We start from the raw sequence: 23,583 nt of genomic DNA, 5'->3' as shown, positions 1-23,583 counted from the left end.
ATGTTCTTTTTTTTTATAGTTTGTATAGAAAAAAGAAATAACTTTTTTATACTAATTAGAAACAATTTAACTTTAAATAATTTGAACAAATTTTAAATATGGCCGGTACAATTTAACTTCAATGCTGAAAGAATATTTTAGACCACAAGTTTTAAATATTAATTTTCGAATATGTAAATAATTTGAACAAATTATATTAAATATTATGCTTCTTTTATTATAGGTCTTTTTATGTTCTTATTTATTATGGTTGAAGATTCACAAATCACAATGGTTAGCAATGGTGAATTGTTCGCAGCTTGTACCCTAGTAAAATCAAAATTGTGTTTGATTCAGAAACAAAAATATAAAGGTAACAATAAAATCAAACGTAATATAAAATAATATTAATTATTTTTGCATTGCTTTTACTCGTACTTTTGGACGTTAAATTAAAACAATCGAAAATGACATCTCATCATGAAAAAATAAAGATAAAGAGAATTATTGAAAGGTTAAGATATGATCTAATGTAGCATTATTAATCCTAATCATCACTTAAGTTGGATGAAAGCAGCAAAACGCTTGATCAAATCTTGAGATTTCTCAGTTTCAGGATTAGCTAGTTGAAAGCAATGACCTTCATCTTCAACTTCAATCAACTCTAAATCCCCTTTCCAACCACTTTTCTTTACACCTTCAACTAATCGAACCCCAATTTCTTTTGGAATATATTCATCTTTCTCCGCGAAACACAACAACATCCTAGAACAACCTAACTGAGACAAACTAGGAGCATTCTCAGCAAGTGGATTAATCATTGGACTATGAAGCCCAGCTTCTGATGGTGAACTAATAATAATCCAATTCTTGTACGATACATTTTGTTCAATGTTCTCAAGTGGAACCAAAAGGTAAGGACAAACAAAAATGGAACCATTAATAGCTACCTTTTCATTAATACCACTTTCTCTTCCTGCTCTCATCGCCATATGATAAACTATATTCCCACCAGCACTGTCTCCAATTATACTCAATTTACTAAAATCTCCGTAGTTTTTTATCCACGGGTCTTCGTTACCACTAGTGAATTTTTTTTCATTAGCATGCGACGCGACCCATTGAAGTGCGGTCCAAGAATCTTCGTAAATTGTAGTCACGTCATGTTCAGGGGCTAACCGATACTCTACTGAAATTGCGATTGCGTTGGATTCAGAAACCAAAACATTGAGATAACGTTGATACGCATTAAAGAAAGCGGATCCAAGAACTAATGCACCACCATGGTAATACACGAAAATGGGAAGTTTTTGGGTAGAATTGTTTGTGTTTTTTGGAAGGTAAAGTCTAGCAGAAACATGTGGTGAAATTGTAACATCTTTAGAAGAGACACCAGTTTGTGGATCTTCAAGTGATGGGGGTACGTACGTTAATAAGTTATTTGTGTCATATAAACGTTCGACTCGACCATTCTTATAGATTCTATACCAACAATCCATTTGAGTGACAACCTCATTGTTGTTGTCATTTGAATTAGCCATGGAAAAAAAATAATATTGTAGAGAGAATAATTAGAAGATGAGGTATTGTAAGAAAGTTGATTTGTGTATAGAAATTTGGAAGGAAGTTTGATTTATATAATGGGATTTGGTTGTGTTGTTTCTCAGCAGTTGATGGCCAAAGTAAAGAATAATTGAGCAAATCTAGATTCTAGATTTAGAGGAGGCATGGGTTTACATTCAAATAATGACATCTCATCATGATGATTTGGCAAACTTCTAGAATCAAATTAAGAGAATGATATGGTTATTTTTCTTATTTGGTACTCCCGTCTCATATTAATTGATCACTTTCTATTTTGCACGGTTTTTAAGAAATTATAAATAAGAAGATAATAATTTTTTATTTCAGTACTCCTTAAAAAGCTTCTTGGGAATTACACAAATAAATGTGAATATTTTTTAAAAGAATTAATTGCAAGGTTGATATAAATAAAATTAATTAATATTTTTTTTATATAGTAAGATGATCAATTAACACATTTTTTATAAGATAATCAGCTAATACGGGACAAAGTAAGTAAAAGGAAAAAAAAGTTATATATTTGGAGACTTTGATACTAACATGTTACATTTGGTCTAAGATGATCCTAAACAATTTCAATGATTTTCTAGATGTTGGACTGAGCACTAGGAGGAAATTAAAGGGAAGAACCTTCATTAAGAAAATTTAAATCCTCAAATCAGTGGTGAAGTCATATATACAACAATCTATGAGAAAATTATATTCTTATTTAAATAAAGTAAAAATTAACTTGTAACACATATATAAAATGTTAAATCTTCTTAATTAGCATAAAATAAATAAGTATTTAAATTTCAGATTTGAATAGCCATTTGAATCGTCAACAACCTTCTAGAAATCATACATCAAAATTCAAAAGAAAAGTTGAAGAAAAGAAAAGGTTCCTAACCTTTATACGTAGAGTTTAAGTTTTATAATTTTTTATTACACCATCAGATAACATTAACCTTCTATATCAGGTGACTAATCTTTTATTAGTTTTTTCCTTTTTTCCAAAATTCAAACATTATTTTCATTTTTACTGCTCATCTGGCCACGTAGCCATGACCACGATGAGATAATATATTGTCAAATTAGTAGTCAAATGAGGGAACTAGATAAATAAAGTCCAAAATCAACTATCTATATTCTATAAAATCTTTTACTTCTTGGCTTACAAAGTTGGTGACAAAAGGCATGCCTCCCATGTGTGATATCTCTTTTTTTTTTCAATGGAGAATTAGTCCATAAAAATAATTCCTCTTTTTTATTTACGTGGCGCAATTTTTTTTCAGAATATATACTTTTTGATAATTAAAAATAACTTAATTTTATAATTTTCCTTCTACTCTTAATAAAATGATTTATAAGGTTAGGAGTTCATGTTCAATTTTCAACATTGATTTCTCATGTTCTGTGTATTTTTCAATTGATTAACACTATTTTACTGATAAAAAGATGGCATTGTTTTGACTATTAGTATGCAGTCACATGCCATAAACTTCTATACAATATGTCAAAATGTTTAGTGTTACATAAATGTTTAATTTGCTATCAACGTGTGTGTTTTGCAGATGCATACATGGAGGACTATTGACTCATATACTCAGAAAAGAAGTTCGATGGCATAGGACTGTGATTTTTAGAACTATACAACGCATCAAATTTTTCTGTTTACCTTGACATTAATTTATGTTAACTTCTTCATGATTTAGTAATCCTTTGTACTTTTTATTTGGTGAAATATTTTATTTATTTAATTATGAATGTATTGATTTGATTACTACAAAATTAGCTTGAAGTATAGTTGTAGCTTAGTTTTATATAAACTACAATGTGAATTAAATATTAAAATTTCATCAAAAATATTGTGGAGGTTATGACCAAAATAAAATAAAATGAAGTACTAAAAATTAATTCTTGAGGTATAAACTCCCACAAAATGAAATAAAATTATTTTGCCCAACAAAATATTGTTGTGTTAGAACTCCTACTATTTATCTATTGTGTGGTTGCTGCAGGAAATTTTGAAACCCTTGTAACAGCAAATTGTTGGGTTCTAAACCTCGTTATTTGTAATTTTAGCTCCCTCAAATTGACTCTTTTTTTTCTGTAGTGCTTTATCATTGTTAAAATTGTCAGCTTGCACACTTTGATGTTTGAAAGTAGTCTAATTTCTAACTTTTCCAAGTATGGTAAACAATTGCTCCCCAACAATCTCCTTTTTGAAATACTTCTGGTACTTATTTTTAATTCTCCCTATCACAGTTTTCATTTCACTTGCTTGAAGTTGCATGCCCGACCAGTTATTTGATAAATTATAATGCAACCACAATCTGCAAAAAAAAATGCAGCGGTATTTCTTTAGTCTTCATGTCATATAAGCATAATTAAATGAAGAAACTCTACAAAGTTCTAGAATTTTTTTTCTTTTAAATTTTGGAATGGCGTTGTGGTAGATTATATGATTATTATCATAGAATAATTAAACAGGGTGAAAGCAACAATTTGAAACACTATATTTGGATCCAACTTATTTCAGTTGTGGCCATATGGAGTATTACAGATTTAGGAGAATATTTAAAGAACATTCTAAATTTTGATTATTTTATTTAGATCATTTTGAAACTATCAATAATTTTAGAGTGAAGTATTGAAGACAATTTTAAATTCGGAGCAAATTATTAGTTTCATTATTGAATTATTGACAGTCTTAAAAATATTTTTTTACTTGACTAATTGAACTTAAATACATTACTCATCTTACAATATTAGTGAAACACATTCCTAAATTCTTGTCATTTGGCAAAGATCTATTTAAATTTAGTTAGTCAAGTAAAAAAGTGTTTCTTTCAAGTAAAAAAGTGTTTCTTAAGGTTGTCTATAGTTTATGAACACGAAATTAATAATTTGTGCCAAATTTAGAAGTGTTTCAATACTTCTTTCAATGACAAAAATTGGTAAATCATACAATTTTATGAATTAACGTAGTGTTTGGGTCTGTGCTAGCACAAATTTTTATCTCATCTAGTACATTTTAAAGTTTTTTTTATCTATTTGGAAAAATAAAATATTAATTACTACATGAAGGATAAATTTGTTACTCCATTTGATAGTTTTAGTTTATCGTATTAATTTTTATATATTTTTATTTCATATTTTATCCCGTATTAAATTAATATATATATTCTTGCATGATACTATATGAAATCAACATAATATAAAATAATATTATACTTGCATTGCATTTATTACTTCACTTTATGACGATAAGACAATCGAAAATGACATTCCATCATAACAAAAATCAAGATAAGAGAATTATTGAAGCAACAAGGATGTTTTTTCTTTTTTTTTGTTAAGGGGGAAACTCCATAAAAAGAGTAACCCCTCCAAAAATAGGTGTATGCCACTAATTGCAATAATTATATGCAGATTTTTGTTAGTCCTTACTTTTTGGTTCCAATTCAAAATATTGAACAAAGTGGAGCGTACAAGAATTGAATTATTATTAGCTCACCATCAGAAGAAGCTGAGCTACATATAGTCCATTAATATTTAATGTAATATTTAAAATTACTCAAGTCGGATAAAAAAAGCAAAACGCTTGATCAAATCTTGAGATTTCTCTGTATTAGGATTATTTAGTTGAAAGCAATGAACTTCATCTTCAACTACAATAAACTCCAAATCCCCTTTCCAACCACTTTTCTTTACGCCTTCAACGAAACGAATCCCAATTTCTTTTGGAATATACATATCTTTATCCGTAAAACACAACAACATCTTAGAACAACCCAACTGAGACAAACTAGGAGCATTCTCAGCAAGCGGATTAATCAATGGACTATGTAGCCCAGCTTCTGATGGTGAACTAATAATAATCCAATTTTTGTACGATGCACTTTCTTCAATATTCTCAATTGGAACCAAAAAGTAAGGACAAACAAGAATCGAACCATTAATAGCTACCTTTTCATTAATACCACCTTCTCTTCCTGCTCTCATCGCCATATGATAAACTATATTCCCACCAGCACTGTCTCCAATTATAGTCAATCTACTAAAATCTCCGTAGTTTTTTATCCATGGATCTTCGTTATCACTAGTGAATTTTTTTTCATTAGCGTGTGACGCAACCCATTGAAGTGCAGTCCAAGAATCTTCGTAAATTGTGGTCACATCATGTTCAGGGGCTAACCGATACTCTACTGAAATCGCGATTGCGTTGGATTCAGAAACCAAGACATTGAGATAATTATGGTACGAGTTAAAAAAAGCGGATCCAAGAACTAGTGCACCACCATGGTAATACACTATAATGGGAAGTTTTTGGGTAGAATTGTTTGTGTTTTTTGGAAGGTAAAGTCTAGCAGAAACATGTGGTGAAATTATAACATCTTTAGAAGAGACACCAGTGGTTGGATCTTCAAGTGATGGGGGCACGTATGCTATGCCAATTGTGTCATAGAGACGTTCAACTCGACCATCCTTGTAGATTCTGTACCAACAATCGATTTGAGTGAAATCTTCATTGTTGTTGTCATTGGAAGTAGCCATGGAAAAAAATTATTGTAGAGAGAATTAGAAGATAAGGTATGGTATGGAAGTTGATTTGAGTAAAGAAAGTTTGGTTTATATAATGGGATTTGGTTGTCTTGTTTCTCAGCACGTTGTGACCCAATTAAGTGTTGGAGCATGACTTTGGCAAGCTTCTAGAATTTTAGAGATTGAATTTGGAGGGAGGGGGAATAAAAGTGAGAACAATATTTACTTTATTTAATACTTTTTTTCGTCTCAATTTGAGCTAGTGAATACAAAATTTAAAAAGAAAAACTTATAAAACTTACAACAGTTTTAATAAGAGGCATGTGTTTAGTTGTAAATCATTTATAAAGTAAAATAACATATTTAAAATTAAGTTATTTCTTTTTTGGAATATAAAAAAATATTTTTCTTAGAATAAATTTTAAAAAATACATCAAATAAATTGATACATCACAATTAATTTTTAGTATAAAGATCAACTAGAATGGAATAGAAGAAAGTAGTTGTTTTTAAAAGCTATTCTCTCTAACCCATATTAACGGATCACTTTTTATTTGACACGTACTTAAGAAATTATAAATAAAAAGATTAATTTGACTAATTTATCTTTTATCCATATTGATTGATATCAAGATAATTGATGATGACACAAGGCATACAAAAGGTATCATTGGAACTTATATATGTACATTTATTTCAATATCAATATATGGTAAAAACACTTTCTTCTTCCAAAAAAATTCAAAAGAAATTTTCGGATCTTCAAATTTTGGTAGATTAATTATAACTTGTCGCTTTAGTACTTTGTTTGATCTTCGCATCGAATTGATATTCTCACTTTATAAGTTGTTTTTGTTATTCACTAGTATACTTGTTCTTAAACAATTCTATTATAAAAAGTATAGTGAGGGCAAAAGTATAAAAGAGTAATTAAGTATTTAATGAACTCTTTGAAAAGATAAATTATGTGAACTTTAATTTTTGTAAGCTAGAAATTATGAGAACACTAAGTTTGATGATGAATATTAATTATAGGGGTAAAATAGAAAAAAAAATTATCTTGATTTATTAAGTAATCAAGTAATTAGGCAACCAACTTGTGACTTTCGGCTAGCTACATTGATTAGTAGATATATATAACGTAGATCGTGATCACATAACTTTTTTTTATTTCATCTTAAATAATTTAATTGAGTAAATTATATATCGTCAAAGTGTAGAATTAAAATCCAAAATAAATGGATGGTTTATAAAATTTCTGTCATTATCCTCTCAATAATGGAAAAACGAAAAAAATGGAAGGGTTGAAATATCTACTGTCTGATATTTCAAAAACCTTCTAGAGAGTATGTTTTAAAAATAGTTATTTTAATATTTCAACAAAAATATTTTTTTTTTATTATTTGCATTTACATTTCAGCTGACAATTGCCGCAAAATTAAATTGCCTTAAAGGTTTTCAATGTTCATTATGACAAATTCAGCCATTTGTCTAACGTCTCTTTATTGTCATTTATTTTTTTCATTTATTGGCATTAAGAGATGATAGCGTTCTAGTTTATTCCGTCATTTCATTTTTTTTTCACTTATAAGTTTTTGTTATTTTTACTCTTAATTCGTATTAGAAAATCTTATTGAATTTTGGAATGTTCATTTTTATATCTAGAAAATGAAAATTCTAGGTTGCTGGTGATGGCAAGGGCTATGTAATAGGGGGCCATCGAGTTTACGTAAATCTATACTTTTTTTTCGAAATTATATATAGCAGTGTTATGTTTTTAAAAAAACATTTAAATATAGATGTATGAATTCACATTCGAAGTATCATAAAATGTAATGATGATATGATGTATATCTCTAAGTGAGGTTAAAAATTTGAATCTTATATCTATTTAGTTTTATTTTTCTTTCTAAAATTGGGTAAACCTTTCTAAGTGGTTATTAATAGCACATTATATAGATAGATTTCAAGTTCATCACATTGAAAATTCCTAATTAAGTTTCTTATCACTGTAATTTTTTATATATATAATTAAATAAAATGTGTGTATTGAAATTAATAATACGGGTTGATATAACATACAATCACCCGGTTAAGTTAATTTTATAATTTTATCGATTTTTAGTGAGAAGAACCTAAATATCAAATTGATCAAATTTATATCTTAAATCTATCTTTTCTTAATACTACATCCATTATTTTAAAATCCTGAATACCCCTATGTGTAATGGGTGATAAAATATCATTTAAATATATTTTCTGCCAAGGCACCAAAATTGATCTGTTAAGTTCATAGTTAAAGTGATTTTTTATTTTATTTTTTAAACAAAAAAACAGTGATGTATATAAATGCATGAATTTATCAAATAGTCAAATACTTTCTAAATTGTAGATGTCTTTTTTTCGCCAATTGAATAAACATGCTCCTCCATTTCTATTGGGGTAACCATTTAAAAATATGATGCACTACAATAGGCCACCAAGTAAAGATCTTTAGAGTTATTATTTTTAGTCTAAAAATTGAAATTAATGAGATTGATATTAGAAGATTTTATATCGAATTTAGAGTTATTTAATTTAAATTAATTTTAATGTAGACACGTGAATAAATTCTTACACAATATATTATAGTGATCCATCAGTTTACGATTCCTGTGATTTGACCGGATTTATAATAAGACAAATTTTTACCATCATTTTGAAATTGCCAAAATTTTTAACCAAATTTTTGGTGATATATCAAGTTTTAGCCAAAAATCTTGGTGGATTATGGTAACAAGGTTTTGTTTGTCGATTTAAATTTTTGATGATTAACCAAGATTTTGTTACAAAAATTTGGCTGTGAATTTGTGTGTATATATATATATATAAAAAAAATTTGTATTTGTATATGTATAAGCGACGTAATTACAACTAAAATTAAGTTGTGATCCCTAATTAATTCAAATTATAATTATGTTAACTAATTAAGAGGAAATACATAATTACCCCATGGAACTTGTACCCTTTTTTTAAGTAGACATCTTAAGTTTGCAGGGGTCCTATTACCCCACGAAACCATCCAAAAGCACAACAAATACATCATTTTTTCACCATCAGTGCTCTCAATCCAAGAGCGTGTGCCACACCTCCAACCCATTTAACAAAGGCCGGGTTTTATCCTAACCCATTCATTTTTTAACCCATAACCCAAACCCTAAGAAATTTCCAACCCATTTCACTTTCACCTACCCTCATCTCTCTCTCTCTTTGACCGATCAAAACCCTAAGAAACTTCATGAGGCGGAGCTAGTTGGTAACATTGCTGGTTGAAATTTGTTGAATAGTGGTGTCGGAACGAAGAAGTGAAGGCTCATAGGTTAGTTATTTGAAAAATCTTTGAGAAAAAGTTTATTTTACATTGTAAGTGAATTTTGTAGTGATTAGTCGTTAGTTTATTTTACATTGTTTGATGCGTATTTCGTTTGTCTTGCATTTGACATCTCTCCCTCAAAACCTAATCACAGGAAATTGATTTCACAGATTTTAAACAAAAAAAAAAGTAATTAAAATGAGAAATTGCAGATCTCCAATAGCTAACAATGGAGATTTTTGGGAAGGTGGTCTATTTAATGAAGAAGCTAATTCAAATTGGGAATGCCACATGGCATTTTAACATTGGTTGGATGTTGTTTTTTTATTCCTTGACGCGCCCAACCTGCGTGACAACACTGATGGGTTTGAAACGGGTCAAAATGATGTATTTATTGTGCTTTTGGATGGTTTCGTGGGGTAATAGGACCCCCGCAAACTTAAGATGTCTACTTAAAAAAAGGGTACAAGTTCCATGGGGTAATTATGTATTTCCTCACTAATTAATGAACAACTTTCACATTTAGCAAACATAAAAATCATATTTGCATGTTATAACTATAGTTTGAATAATTGCGCTTTGCTATGGAACATCCGATTATATAAATTGCTGGGGGCATCAGATTTGTATAAAATCGTTGGCAGCCTCTGATTTGTATAAATCAATGGCAGCCTCTCGTTTGTATAAATCGCTAGCAGTCTCTCAATTCAATTTTATGTGTTTGTATATCTGCATAAAATTTGAATTTGCATACAATTGAATCGAAATAAAACGTTTGTGTATCAAATATCTCTCTCTCGCTTTATACAAATACAAATTATATATTGTATTTTGTATAATCTATGTCTGTATAAAGCGAGGAGGAGAGAAGGGCAAAACAAAATTAGGCAAGAGAAAATTTTTATTGTATAATTATAAGTGTATAGGACGATATGTATTTGCATGTGTATATACAATTTTCTCTCGCTTTATACAAACAGAAATGCAATTTATACATTTGTGTTTGTATAAAGTGAGAGAGGCGAGCGAGAAAGGGAGAGTGGCAAGCGAGAATTTCAGGGAGAGAGGCGAATGACAACAGTTTGCTATGGGTTACAATTAAATCAAAATGTGGTTATAGCATTTAATTTGAATTATAATTTGCTATTATATATAATTTTTTCCTAATTAATTAGTATTTGTTTGTTTATCCACGTAATTTTCCCTTTGGCTAAAGATCTTTCAGCCCATATAGAAGTGAGGTTCAACAGTCCAACCTCACTTGATCCGCTAACATTAAGAATTGGGCCGAGGACGACCCGTTAGACCCAGAAAAAAAAAACTAAATATAAATGCCCCAAAAAATAATTAATTTAAAATAATAAAGAAACGATCAAAGAACAAGACACCAAACTACCTCACTACAAAAGATCACACGTGGCATAAGCTCTGATGGGCGATTTGGTCTAGGTTCCTTTGACAATTATTTTGGGCATAAATAAATAAAGGACTTATCGTTTAGTTGATATTTATGCTCATCAATTTTGGTACGTATGAGTTAATATTTGAATTTAATAAAGTTAAACAAATAGACTTATGTATTTTTATGGTGTCTTATGTGATAATTCACGTTAAATTGATTTGTATAATGCCATGTAAAATGTGTCTTTCCACTTATATAATTTAGGGATAAGGGTTTGAAAAATACCTCAATTTTGGTCAGATTTCCTGTTGCGATACTAAACTTTCATGAGGACCTATTACCTCCCTAGACTATTTAATATCGTATTTTTTACCCTCTAAACTATTTAATAGTGTATTTTAAAGGTATATATGTGCCCACGTGGACACATTACTATTTATAATTTTGTATTATTTTTTATGTCCACGTGGGCAAATATATATGTTTAAAATACGATATTAAATAGTCTAGGGAGGTAATAGGTCCTCATGAAAATTTAGTATCGTAACAGCAAATTCGACCAAAGTTGAGATATTTTTCAAACTCTTATCCCTATAATTTACATAAATTTAAGTGTGTACCTGTGCACAACTAAAATTGAAAAATATAAATATCAATTGAGACCAAATTAAAAGTACGTTCATATATTATGCTAATTTTTTATATTCCAAAAACCTTGACTTGTTACACGAGAAAATATAATAATTTAAAAAGGACAGACAAAATTATATTTTATTTGCCCGTCGTGCTTCCAATTAACTCAAATCCATAAATAGGAAGAGTGAAATTTTACAATGTAGTGTTTAAGGTTGCTTCAAATCTTTTTGAGATATTATGAGTAATGTTTTTGCTTATTCATAATTTGGTAAAAAGATTAATATACGTTATTTTTTGTTTATTTATAATATTATTATGTTAAAAAGATTCAACACATCAACTTGTTTAAACACTATGAACTTCTTGATGTTTATTTTCTTTAGACTTTTGAGTATTTTAGAATTGAAGTGCTTATCTATATAGTAGGTACGTAGTATTATATCTTCCAAGTTCCCATGTCGTTACACACGAACCATATCACCTGCCAGAAAAAGTCAAACATAGTCTTATTTACTATTTTTTCGGTTTCAATTTAATTGTCTGATTTTAATTTGATATAAAGTTTAAAAGAATAAAGAGAACTTTTTAAATTTGTGATCTTAAACTAAAAATAAGTAAAATGTAACTAATGTCCTTTAATCTTATTTTAAACATGTCTTGTGGAAAGTTAAAACTAAAAGTTACAAACGAAAAGAAAGATGCATTCTTTTTTAAATTGACTAAAAGTAAAGTAGGACAAACAAATTAAAATACGAGGAGTTCATTAAAGTATCTAAGCCAATGTTTGATAAAAAAATGTTGAGAGTAGATTTTGAAAATTTTATCTTCAAATATTTATTTAACCATGAAATTTGAGTCAATTTTTAGATTTTTTGGACGGGATAAGGCACAAGTACCCCTAGACTACGAGCGAAATCTCAGGGATACACCTTAATTAAACTAAGGTCCTATTACTCCTGAACTCATTTTTTTTTTTTGTAATTTTATACACATTTTGACTTATGTGGAGATGTTTGGATGCCACCTAAGAGATGCACAAAATTACAAAAATAATAGATTCAGAGGGTATTACGATCTTAGTTTAGTTAAGGTGTATCTCTGGAATTTCGATCATAATCCAGAAGGCTACTTGTGTCTTATCCTTTTTTTAGACACCATTCACAAAACTTTAAAACTTTCAAATAAAATACGTATACAAATACAACTCTAATTTTAAAAATAACAAATTTAAAAGCTCAAATTTTCAAGTTTTAATTTCAAAATTTAGGCCAAACGATAGCTAAATATTTAACTTTTTTTTTTAATTCAAAAAATGTTTTGTAGTTTACATTTTTTTTTTTGTTTGCTCGTCCAAGGTAGGTGTTTATATTGAAGTTTCGACTAAATTCGAGTTATGCACTATGGGTGAAGGTGGCGCTCCACACATGGTGTTCTCTATATCTAACGCTTAAACGCTAAATTTCAATTAAGAGTGATGTAGTCCTACCATAATACATTATCATATTCATAACTCTTTTCCTCTCTCTTTCAATTTAGAAACAAAATTTTAATAATCATTTTTTTAAGAAAAAGAATTAGCTACTCCGCAAATGGCAGCAAAGTGAAGCAGGCTGACCTGGTTCATTCCCGCGTCTCTCCTCCCAAAAAAACAATGGCATTAATCCAACTTTGATTCTTTCCTCTTCACCAACTTCACCTCTCATTCTCCAAATTTTCTATTCTTTTCTTCCTTAACTCACCCAAACGACTCATTCAACTCCACTCCACCTAAAATCAACCTTTTTTTTCCTTCTCAAAATCATCACATGACTCTCTGTTTCTTCAATCATCATCATTAACCATGTCTTTCTTCTATTTCTCCTTCCTTCTCTCCTTTTTTGTCTTCCCTTCTGTTTCTCAATCCTTAAGAGGTAAACCCCTTTTCCCCATTTAATCAATCCCTTTTCAAAAATTTGATCTTTTTTTCAAGATTTCAACTTTTCTTCTTTTTTTTTCAGGTGTTTTGATTGATTGTGGTGCTGTAGTTGATTCTGTAGTTAATGAGAAGAATTGGGTGTCGGATTCTGGTTATGTATCAGCAGGAAAACCCAAGAATCTTACTGTTGATGTTCTTGATTATACACTGTCAACTGTCCGTACATTTCCATTGAAGAACAATGTTTTCAAGAAGTTCTGTTATGAGGTTCCTGTTTATCGTGGAGGGAAGTACTTGGTCAGGACGACGTATTTCTATGGTGGGGTTAATGGGAATTTGAATCCTCCTGTGTTTGATCAGATTGTTGATGGGACTTTTTGGAGTCCAGTGAATACAACTGAGGATTATTGGAAAGGAATGTCTTCATATTATGAAGGGATTTTTAAGGCTGTTGGGAAGAATATGAGTGTGTGTTTGGCTGCTAATAGTTTAACGGATTCTGACCCTTTTATATCTGCTTTGGAACTTGTTTTGGTGTCGGATTCGTTGTATAATTCTACAGATTTTAATATTTATGGATTGACTTTGATTACAAGGAGCAGTTTTGGGAACAATGGATCAATTATCAAGTAAGTTTGTTCACCTATATGGACCTAAAGTTGTTAGCTTTGACTAAAAAAGATTGCTTTTGATTTGATTAAGTTGGTATTTTTAAGTTCTGATTATGATTCCTGAATTTCACGATGCAATTCAAATACATTTACAGTTTATGTAGAACTGAATCCCCAATTCCGGTGTTGAAATGATTAGCAATTTATGTATTTCTATCCCTATTGATCATCGACTTGCGCCTGAACTTTAAGATTTTAGAAGTTCTTTCAACTTTCAATATAGAATCTGCTGTAATTTGGTTTAACTAGTCTGAATAACTCTTTTGATCACAATGTGAATTGAATCCTTTGAGGCTAAGTTCTTTCTAGTGCTCATTTGGAATAGGTTATGAACTGCAGCAGAATCTATCTTATTCGTGTTTCTCCTAAATTTATTACAAGGAAGATAGAAAAATGGCTAGGCATGAGTTATGCTCTTTGTACTAACCAGCCTTTGTGAGCATATCTTTTTGAGCGTGTTCCTGAAAATTGTTCTCAAGCATATCTAAAGCAAGAAAATTACCACCCTTAATATACATAGTTGCTAAGCTGTCTGAATGCAAATATACTCAAGTCTATTTGGTTACTAGTTTTATAGTGGTAGTTTGAGGAATTAGTAGCTGATTATATCATCCATGTTTAAACAAACGTGTTTCTTTTGGTTATGTTTATCATAACTTCAAGCATTTTAACCTGCCAGATATCCTGACGATGAATTTGACCGTTACTGGGAGCCCTATGGACAACATTCTCCTGCAGAAAGTTTCAGTCATGTTTCTGTTTCTGGTATCTGGAATCAGCCCCCGGCAAAAGTATTTCGGACACGGTTAACAGTAACTAAGCCTGAAGCTATGGAGTTATTATGGCCTCCAGCACCTCTCCCAAACGCAACGTATTACATAGCTCTTTACTTTGCTGATGATCAAAATTCACTCTCAGGAAGAACTTTCAACATAAGCATAAATGATATATTGTTTTATCCCAACCTTAATGTTGCTCCGTCTGGCATGGTTGTGTTTGCAAGTCAGTGGCCTCTGTCTGGTATTACAAAGATAACTTTAACTCCAGTGATTGGATCAAGTGTTGGTCCGTTGATTAATGCAGGAGAGGTTTTTGAAGTGCTGCCCCTCGGAGGAAAAACTCATACTCGAGACGGTAATCTGCTTTTCTTGCTTCGAATATAGATCTAGCACTTGGATGAGTATGAGCTATCTTTCTAGGATTGCTTTTTACCTCATTTTCTGTAGATTAATTACCTCTGCTACATCAATGTGATATATTTCTTACTGCAGTGATGGCTCTGGAAAAATTGAAGGAGAGTTTCAAGAATCCTCCCCCAGATTGGAATGGTGATCCATGTTTACCCCCTCAATACCAATGGACTGGAGTTACATGTGCTGGAGGATCACGAATTCGTGTTACTTCTTTGTGAGTTCAGATGTCTCTTACTCCATTAACCTCAAACTCCCCCAAACCGCCCGCCTCATGAATAAGAAAAATGGGAAAAATGAATACTTTACCTTACCTCAACCCATATTACGGTTGCCCAAGTGATTCTACCTATTAACTTGTGTTCCTTTCTCTTTTGTCTGAAGAAACCTAACAAGCATGGGTCTTTCTGGATCAATTTCACCTAGCATTGCCAGATTGACAGCATTGAACGGCATGTAAGTGAATATTAGTTTCTTAGTGCTCATATATTGATGGATGCAAATAGATTTTTTAAAAGTCTCTTACTTATCACAGATGGCTTGCGGATAATAATTTGACGGGATCTATCCCAGATTTGAGCTCATTGAGTATCCTGGAGACTCTGTAAGTAAAACCTTTGGTTTCTTTTGTTCTTCTTCAAAATTGCTGTTGCAATAATGATCTTTCTAATTATAGCCCAAGCTTTTGTGAAAAAGTCGGGAAAAAAAAACTTGTGTAATTAAGTGTCTATTCCTAATACTCTCGTCTTTTATTTCAGACACTTGGAAGACAATCAGCTTAGTGGAGAAATTCCGCCTTCTCTTGGAAACATTATGAGCCTTAATGAAATGTAAGTTCGTCTTTCCATAATAAAACAAAATGAGTATGATACATAATGGATTTTGCCCTAAGTTTGCATAGATTTCAATTAGTAATCTGCAACCCTTCTGTTTTACACAATCATAGTTTCCCTATGATGTATTATAAGTACACTTTTTCTCAAGTATAGTTGCCCTACGACGCTAGCTAGTATAAGCACAGTTTCTATAACCACCTCAACGGATTTGCTGGATCTTTTCTCTGTCGGAAAGTGGGTGGTGGTGGTACACAGCGTCATTAGGCACATGCTAAGCAAGGGAATTAGGATAGCTGGATCAACAGACAGGTGGATGTGGCTATGCAGCACGGAATTAACTAAGTACCTAGTCTCTTAAGTAGTTTTCTCTTGGTATAGAGATCATTTTCAAAAAGGTTGAAGCAGGTTTTAGGAAAGTTTGTGTCAGATACTTAAATTGATGGATGGTAGAGCGGCCATTGATCTCTTTAGTGTGAGAATCCAACTGTCAATTCGAGGTTTTTATCACTTACGAGTCATTACCTTGAACATCAACAAGCAAAAAGGTACCGCTTGGAAATATGTCTAGGCGCCGAGAAAGGACTACTATCCAAACTCATGGTAAATGAGAGATGTACTTACTGACCTTTGTATTCATCTGCCACGTAGTTCTAATATTTAGACTACTGCAAAATTTATGAGTACATGAGAAATAGGATCACAGAGTTTAACCGATAGTAGTTCTAGTTTCGGGATGCAAGTGGTGAGGCTGTTAGGTTGAATGATAGTTGTTAAACAAAGAAAGCAATGAGCTAGCTTACCGCAGCTGTACATAGCTCAAATTATTCTTGTTCGCTTCAGCAACAGGATCTCTATTGAGCGAAATCACCATTAGAGCCCACGCGATAATACTCATTTAATAGAGCTTCCACTACAAATCACTCATTTGATCAGAGCTCATAGAAGCTATTGTATGAAAAGCTAATGTTCTAAAGTCATTACCTTGACTGCTTTAGACATAACTTTGCTCATAGAATTCATTTCACAAGCACTCGTTATGTTTTCCTTTCTAAGAGACCATAATAGAGATATATTAATGATATCAAATGCGATCGAGGAACTTTCTTGATGTTGTATATGCTCATATGCTGAGGTAAAGTTAAATGACACATTATTATTTTTGTTGCAGCTTCTTGCAGAACAATAATTTATCTGGCCAGATACCAAGCAATCTTCTCGGAAAACCAACGTTGAATCTCAGGTAATGAATCATTCATTAGCGATAAGCTTTTCGTTGTTTTTGCCTTTTGCTTTTTGTTCGAATATTAATCAAATTGCTCTGTTGCTTTAATTGTAGAACCACTCCTGGGAATCCATTGTTGTCCCAGCCCCCTATATGAGGAGATTGTCCTTGCTACTTTGGACATTGAGAAGTATAAAATATGCAGTTTTCGACATTAGATTTCAGAACCTCCAGTTCCTTTTTCTCAATATTTTTGAATTTTTGGTGAAAAGAAAAATCTTCAAAGCTTACTATTTTGGAACTCCGGAATACACTCACCAAGACTAACTATTCAAAATGGTTTGCCAGCACATTGTCTGCCCAAGTAGTTTAGTAAAATGGAATTTTGCTGTAATTTTTGTGTGTCCATAGCTGTATGTACAGTCATTCAAGGTTAACTCAAAAAATTATGTTTTTGATTCATATTACTGAAAACTCAATTGTATAAACATGTTTGTAACTTGTTTATTATTGAAGTGATGCAAGAGCTTTTGTATTGATTGTCGTAAAGATATGACACTTGCACCTAACTCAATCCAAAAACTAGCTCTTGGGGAGAAGATTGTCCAAAAGTCCATATAAGTAAATCACCAGTTCATTCTCCAACTAATGTCGGACTATAATCCACACTAACACCTCCTTCACCCATGGCCCAATTGGAACGTGGATTGAAAGCCTAAACAAATATGCATTTGGCTCTGATACCATGTAAAGATGTGACATTATGAGCCTAACTCAACTCAAGTGTCATATCTTTACTATTGTAAAGTGAACTACTTCGTTTTGTTCCCTCTACAATGAAACCATTAATGAAGAACATACACAAGAAATTGCAAAAAAAGTAGAGAGTACTATAAACTTGCACAATTCCAAAAGAAATTCAAAGAGGCATATGCCTTGTTGGTTCACTATTTCTTTGCATGAAAACAAAAGCTAGAAAATGTTAGATTACAATAACTCTTGAAACTTAGATAACATTAGCTTCACATACATGATACATTACAGGAAATGAACACATCAACATTGTAAGGTAAATTCATCAGATCCTACGACGAAAACATGTAATCTAAACTCATGAAAAGAAGAAAGAAAACCAAATCAAATAGTAAGAACATCTCTACACAATGACAAAGTTCATTTTTCACCTCTCCATTGCTCTTCCTTTTTTCTTAAGAGAAAACAGAGGTGGCAGAGCAGAGTTTTTCCCCTGTGAACAAATTGGCACATGAATCACAGGTCTAACTCTTAAAGTTTCTGATTTACACCTCTCTACTCCTTTCTTAATCCTTTTCACATGTTTCTCTTTGATTGATTGCCCTTTACTTTTTTCATTATCAGCAAGTGAACTTGAAGATGAAGATGAAGAAGAAGAAGAGGAAGAAGTCGAAGAAGAAGGCGATAATGAAGAAGCTCTTTTGTGCTTCAATCTCAACAACTCTTTCCATAAAACAGTACATTTTGGTGGTCTAGGAGAAGGATCTTCATCAATAAACCAATTTATTGGCCTAGTAGTAGTTTCTTCCTTACTCTTTATGACCATGGCATTGTCCAAAATTTCCTTGTCAGCTTTTAAACTAATTTTATTGAGCTTTTCAGCATAATGCATTTGCCAATAAGGACGTAACTTACCCTCGAAGAACAGTTCATCTGCTGTGATCATGTTTTCATTGGTTAACTTACTCGAGAGGAACTCGAATTCAGCTGCACTACGCGTTGATCTGTCTTGTTGCTCTTTTCGCTCTTTCTCTGCTTGTGCATTTGGTGTAATGGATATGAAGTTTCTCTCATCAAGAAATTCTGAAGAGAAGGAAATTCGGGGACTAGACATTGGCTCTTCGGATATAAGAGTACCTTCTAGGGAAACCATGTTACTAAAGGGGAGAAAAAGAGAGTACTTGAGAGAAATATAGGTAAGAAGTTGAGTTTGTTGTGTTTTATAAGGGGAGGAAGTTTTAGAAGTAATGGCATTTGGAGTCCAGCACCAAAACGGATACTTTTTAAACCCTAAACACTAAAAGGGACCATTTCTAAAAACACACCAAAACGGACAGTTTGCTCATTTATGAGTGATGGATGTGATTGGTGTGTGTTGTTGTATTTGGTAAAACTCTTTAGTAAATGTTTATGGACAGTGAGAATATTTAAACCAAGTGGTCTGGAGAAGCAGAAACAAATGGAGTAAGTTTATGTATTAGAATATGGGAACAGCACATGGACACCCTTTGGAGCTAAAGACAAGCTTCTTCTTTTTTCTACTATGGCATCTTTGGTGTCTTTTGATGGATTCAAATAATCAAGTAGCATAGGACAAGAAAGTACACTTTGATAGTTCTTTCTTCTGTTTTTTGAACTCCCTAGGAGAAGAGAAGTTTCTACTTCTCTTGTTTGTTGTTTTTGAGTAGATGCGCGCTACTGAGGCGGTGCGAGTAGTTGATTATTGGTGGTACGAGGAGAGGTAGATGTAGGTCAAAGAAGTATTTAGAAAGGTGACAACTTACTGAAGACATGGCGCTAGATAGGAGGATATGGAGGTTGAGGATTAGGGTAGAAGATTAGTAGGTAGTCGAGCGTTGTCTAGTTTTCTTTATCAGTATTATTATTATAACTCACATACTATCTTGTTCATTGATTTTATTATTACTTGTTGTTTCTTTTGCTTCGATTATCGTATTGTGTGTTGTTACTACGGTTCATTTCTCCATTATATTCAACATGACCGCTTCATTGTTGTATCTACCCTTTCATACTTGATTTAATTATGCTTTACTTGAGCTGAGGGTTTATCAAATAAACTTCTCTACTTTCACAACATAAGGATAAGATTGTGTACATACCACCCTCTCCGAATCCCAGAATTATATTGATATGTTATTGTTGTTGTTATTACTTTGGGATGAATTCTATGCTACACTAGTAGTCAGCATAAACTGTAACGGCAAAGAAAAAAGCTGCACAAAAAGATACATAGAACCTGGGAATATTTAAGGAAGGTGGTTGAGTCAAGTCATAAATGTCACTATTCATCAACATAATGAACCTAGTTAAATTATGTTTATAGAGAAGTCAATCTAGGGATTAATTTGAGCAAAATAGTTGGTGAATTAGGATGTCATTTTCTCAGATATCAAAATGCCCATGATTCAATAACCTAAGACTAGTGTAGTTATAATGACAAAGCTATTTCATTATTAGTGACATAATTGAGAAACTATGTGGCCCTCATCTACTTTTGGCATAGGTGCAGCTGCACTTAATTTTAACTTTTGACCATATAAGTATACATGTAAATTTGACAAAAGACCTTATAGTTGAATTTGCAATTTTAGTTCCTCAAATATCGATAAATTGCAATTTTCGTCTTTGTTATATCTGACTAAATAAATATAATCTTCAGTTAACTGAGATGTGTATCTTTGATTCATTTGCTGGCGAATCTTCATAAATTTTAAAAAATATATACCATTCCATCATTTGACTACCCTGGTATTAGGTTAAGTTTGTACATTAGTCCATATTAAAGGGTAATATAGTCATATTTTTCACCAACTCTTTATTATAGATTCACCTATATTTTGTAGCATTAAAACATTATACTAAAATAAACTGAAAAATCAAGAGTATCAATTAGTCAAAGGGAGAGGATGCTTTATTAGTTTGACCCTTCATATAACCTAAAGAGAGTTCATAATAATAACATGGGAGGACTTCTAGGCATGTGGTCACATGAGTCTGGCCATGTGAAACTATGCAATTCCCAATTAAATCAAAGTTAATGATCTTTCTATTTGACAAGATTACCCTTTGCAGAAGTTTGTTTTTGGCTGGTCCCTTGGTAATTTTCTTCACCTGGCAAAGGGTAGTTTAGTACTTTTGCAAGGTTTACAGTGTGGTACTTATCATGTCCTGCATTAAAGATTTGGAACTTTGTAATGACCCTTATCCATTTCTTTATTGATATGTCTCACATTTGATATTTATATTGAAGTCTGATCAAATTAAAATTCGTACAATAAAGTTAAATGAAAAACAAAAAGATAACTTTCGTATTTAATAGACTCAACCTGAAACGTCTTATTAAAATAAAAATATACTTACAACTTCATCACAATTCTAATCGGTAATGACTCTTATCTAATCAATGACAGCTATGAAGACAGGGTGAATCCTTTTCATTATTACATGCATACATAGGTGTAATGACAAATTTTACTAATATTATTTTTCTTAAAGACAGAGTACCTTTGCATGCACAATCAATGGCTCTGTTTAATTGTGATTAAGAAAATACTGATGAAGTTTAACAACGGCTCATAAGATAAATTAATATAAAAATTGATGATCTTGGGAGATGGAAAATATGATTGAATTTTTTTTTCATTTTTTATGTTATCTTTGGTCAATTTGCACATATAGGTTACTTATTATCTAATTAAGTAGATGAAATAAAAAGGATCCTGAGGAAATTTTGATAATTATGAATTGATCTGTTTTTTCAAGTTTTCATTGTTGGAACCAGTGAGGAAATATGTATAAGTTTATTGATCTTTTGTATTTTGAGAAATTGTGAATTTATATAATAAATATTATAATATACATAAAAGATGCATTTTTTTTATACAAAATAGTATATATTTCTTGTATATTTGGCTAACAAATTTAATTATTTTAGCTAAATATGTAAATATTTCCAATTCAAAAATTAACCCTCTAAAATAGTAATGGTAGGGAGTATTTTTATGCCAAATTAAAAATAAATGTGAAGGTAGAATTTAAGATAGATCGAGTTAAAATATTATAGTTCAGCAAAAAAAACAGTACGGTTTACTTTGATATAGTGGAGGAAAAAGATAACGCAGTAAAGAATCAAATTGAGGGGGGAAACTCTTTTAATTTGGATTTTTTTTTGGCAAATAGTGTTTATCCATATAATTTGTCATTATTTAGCAAATATTTTTGATAAATAACTCAAATTCTCAAATACTAGAAAAAATTAGTATTTGAGTCATATCTCATTATTTGGAAGCTTATAAAAATTTAAATTCTACACCAAACTGTTACTATCTTTTACAAAAATATCATCTATAGTAGTTGTTTGCATTGTATTACATAATTTTTTACGTGAACACCAAAGCAGTGATGAAATATTCAGTAAATATGAAAATGATGAGATGGTTGTTGATGATAATGATGAACAATCGGTTCAGGTAAGTCATGTGTTCGTCTACTTCACGATATATGGAATGATGATTGTTGCACTTACTCTGAACTACCACATTGCTCCAGTGTCATGGACAATACTTGTTATTTGTTGCAACAAAGATCCAATAAATATATTGTGAAAGTAATGATAGTTTTTAGAACATATTCATTTCATGGGAGGCGAATTATATTACATATTCCTATCCACAATAAAAGAATTTGTGAGACTTCCTTTCTTTTGATATCCCCAATCTTATTAAATTTTGGAAGTCAACTCATTTCACGGGCCTGGTGAAATGCAAAACGACGAAGAGGAATTCACATGGATTAGGGTATAAATCATATTTCTTAAAAGAAGTGAAATATGTTTCCCAAATAGTCAAATACTATGATCAAATACATAGTGAAATTTCATCCAAATTTTCATCAAATAATATTTATCAAAAATATTTAAAAATCTATGACCAAACGCTAGTATAATATAATAAACTGGTGTAATTGAGGAACTGGAACTAAAGAAAAATTGTATCGGGCAGGACAATTAAAATAAGTAGTTAAGAATTTAAAGTTTGTACTTTTGATTTGAATCAGTGAATTTAGTGAGCCCATGTACTAAAACTATTTTTTATTTAATTTTGTTTGGTGTTGTCTTCATATAATTTGTACTAATGTATAACATGTCTTAAATGGTAAGGTTTAAGGATTGAGCAAACGTACCAAGATGAGTCAAATTTATTAAAGTACGTATTTAATGTCATCTTAAAATATTGAATCGAACTCACGAGCTCACCGTAGATTTCATGTTCAATTAATATTTACTACAGAAAAAAAAAAAGTTTAAAACACAAATATATCGAAAATAGCTTAAACTTGTTTTCTTTTCACCTATTAAACTCCAATTTTCGAGTAAAAAATATTTTCTTTCTAACATATAATGGATCATCATTTTTCTTAATGTTAATTTTTTGGTTAATAATAATCATCTTTTTAAAAACATAATTATGAGATGACATATGTGAGACGTTAGTTAA

General features: G+C 31.1%; 4 protein-coding genes across 4 annotated transcripts; 1 reads left to right on the top strand and 3 right to left on the bottom strand.

The window, feature by feature from the left end:
- Positions 1-526: 526 nt before the first annotated feature.
- Positions 527-1,520, bottom strand: LOC125871485 (2-hydroxyisoflavanone dehydratase-like). Its single transcript, XM_049552088.1, has one exon. It carries the CDS (start codon positions 1,518-1,520, stop codon positions 534-536), a length of 987 nt encoding a protein of 328 aa, XP_049408045.1. The 3' UTR covers positions 527-533.
- A 3,574-nt stretch (positions 1,521-5,094) lies between these two features.
- On the bottom strand, positions 5,095-6,250 carry LOC125871488 (2-hydroxyisoflavanone dehydratase-like). The gene has a single exon (XM_049552090.1). It carries the CDS (start codon positions 6,100-6,102, stop codon positions 5,119-5,121), a length of 984 nt encoding a protein of 327 aa, XP_049408047.1. The 5' UTR covers positions 6,103-6,250; the 3' UTR covers positions 5,095-5,118.
- Positions 6,251-13,047: 6,797 nt separating this feature from the next.
- Positions 13,048-17,767, top strand: LOC125871650 (probable LRR receptor-like serine/threonine-protein kinase At1g67720). The gene is made up of 9 exons (XM_049552289.1): positions 13,048-13,390; positions 13,478-14,024; positions 14,746-15,200; positions 15,338-15,473; positions 15,641-15,712; positions 15,792-15,860; positions 16,015-16,086; positions 17,261-17,332; positions 17,429-17,767. Exons 1-9 carry the CDS (start codon positions 13,321-13,323, stop codon positions 17,469-17,471), a joined length of 1,536 nt encoding a protein of 511 aa, XP_049408246.1. The 5' UTR covers positions 13,048-13,320; the 3' UTR covers positions 17,472-17,767.
- A 713-nt stretch (positions 17,768-18,480) lies between these two features.
- Positions 18,481-19,268, bottom strand: LOC125871132 (uncharacterized). The gene has a single exon (XM_049551722.1). The coding sequence runs from the start codon at positions 19,218-19,220 to the stop codon at positions 18,495-18,497; it is 726 nt and encodes a 241-aa protein (XP_049407679.1). The 5' UTR covers positions 19,221-19,268; the 3' UTR covers positions 18,481-18,494.
- Between the last annotated feature and the right edge of the window lie 4,315 nt (positions 19,269-23,583).

Source organism: Solanum stenotomum, chromosome 7 (genome assembly GCF_019186545.1).
Source record: "Solanum stenotomum isolate F172 chromosome 7, ASM1918654v1, whole genome shotgun sequence".
Lineage (NCBI taxonomy): Eukaryota > Viridiplantae > Streptophyta > Magnoliopsida > Solanales > Solanaceae > Solanum > Solanum stenotomum.
This window is presented reverse-complemented; position numbering and strand designations above follow the sequence as displayed.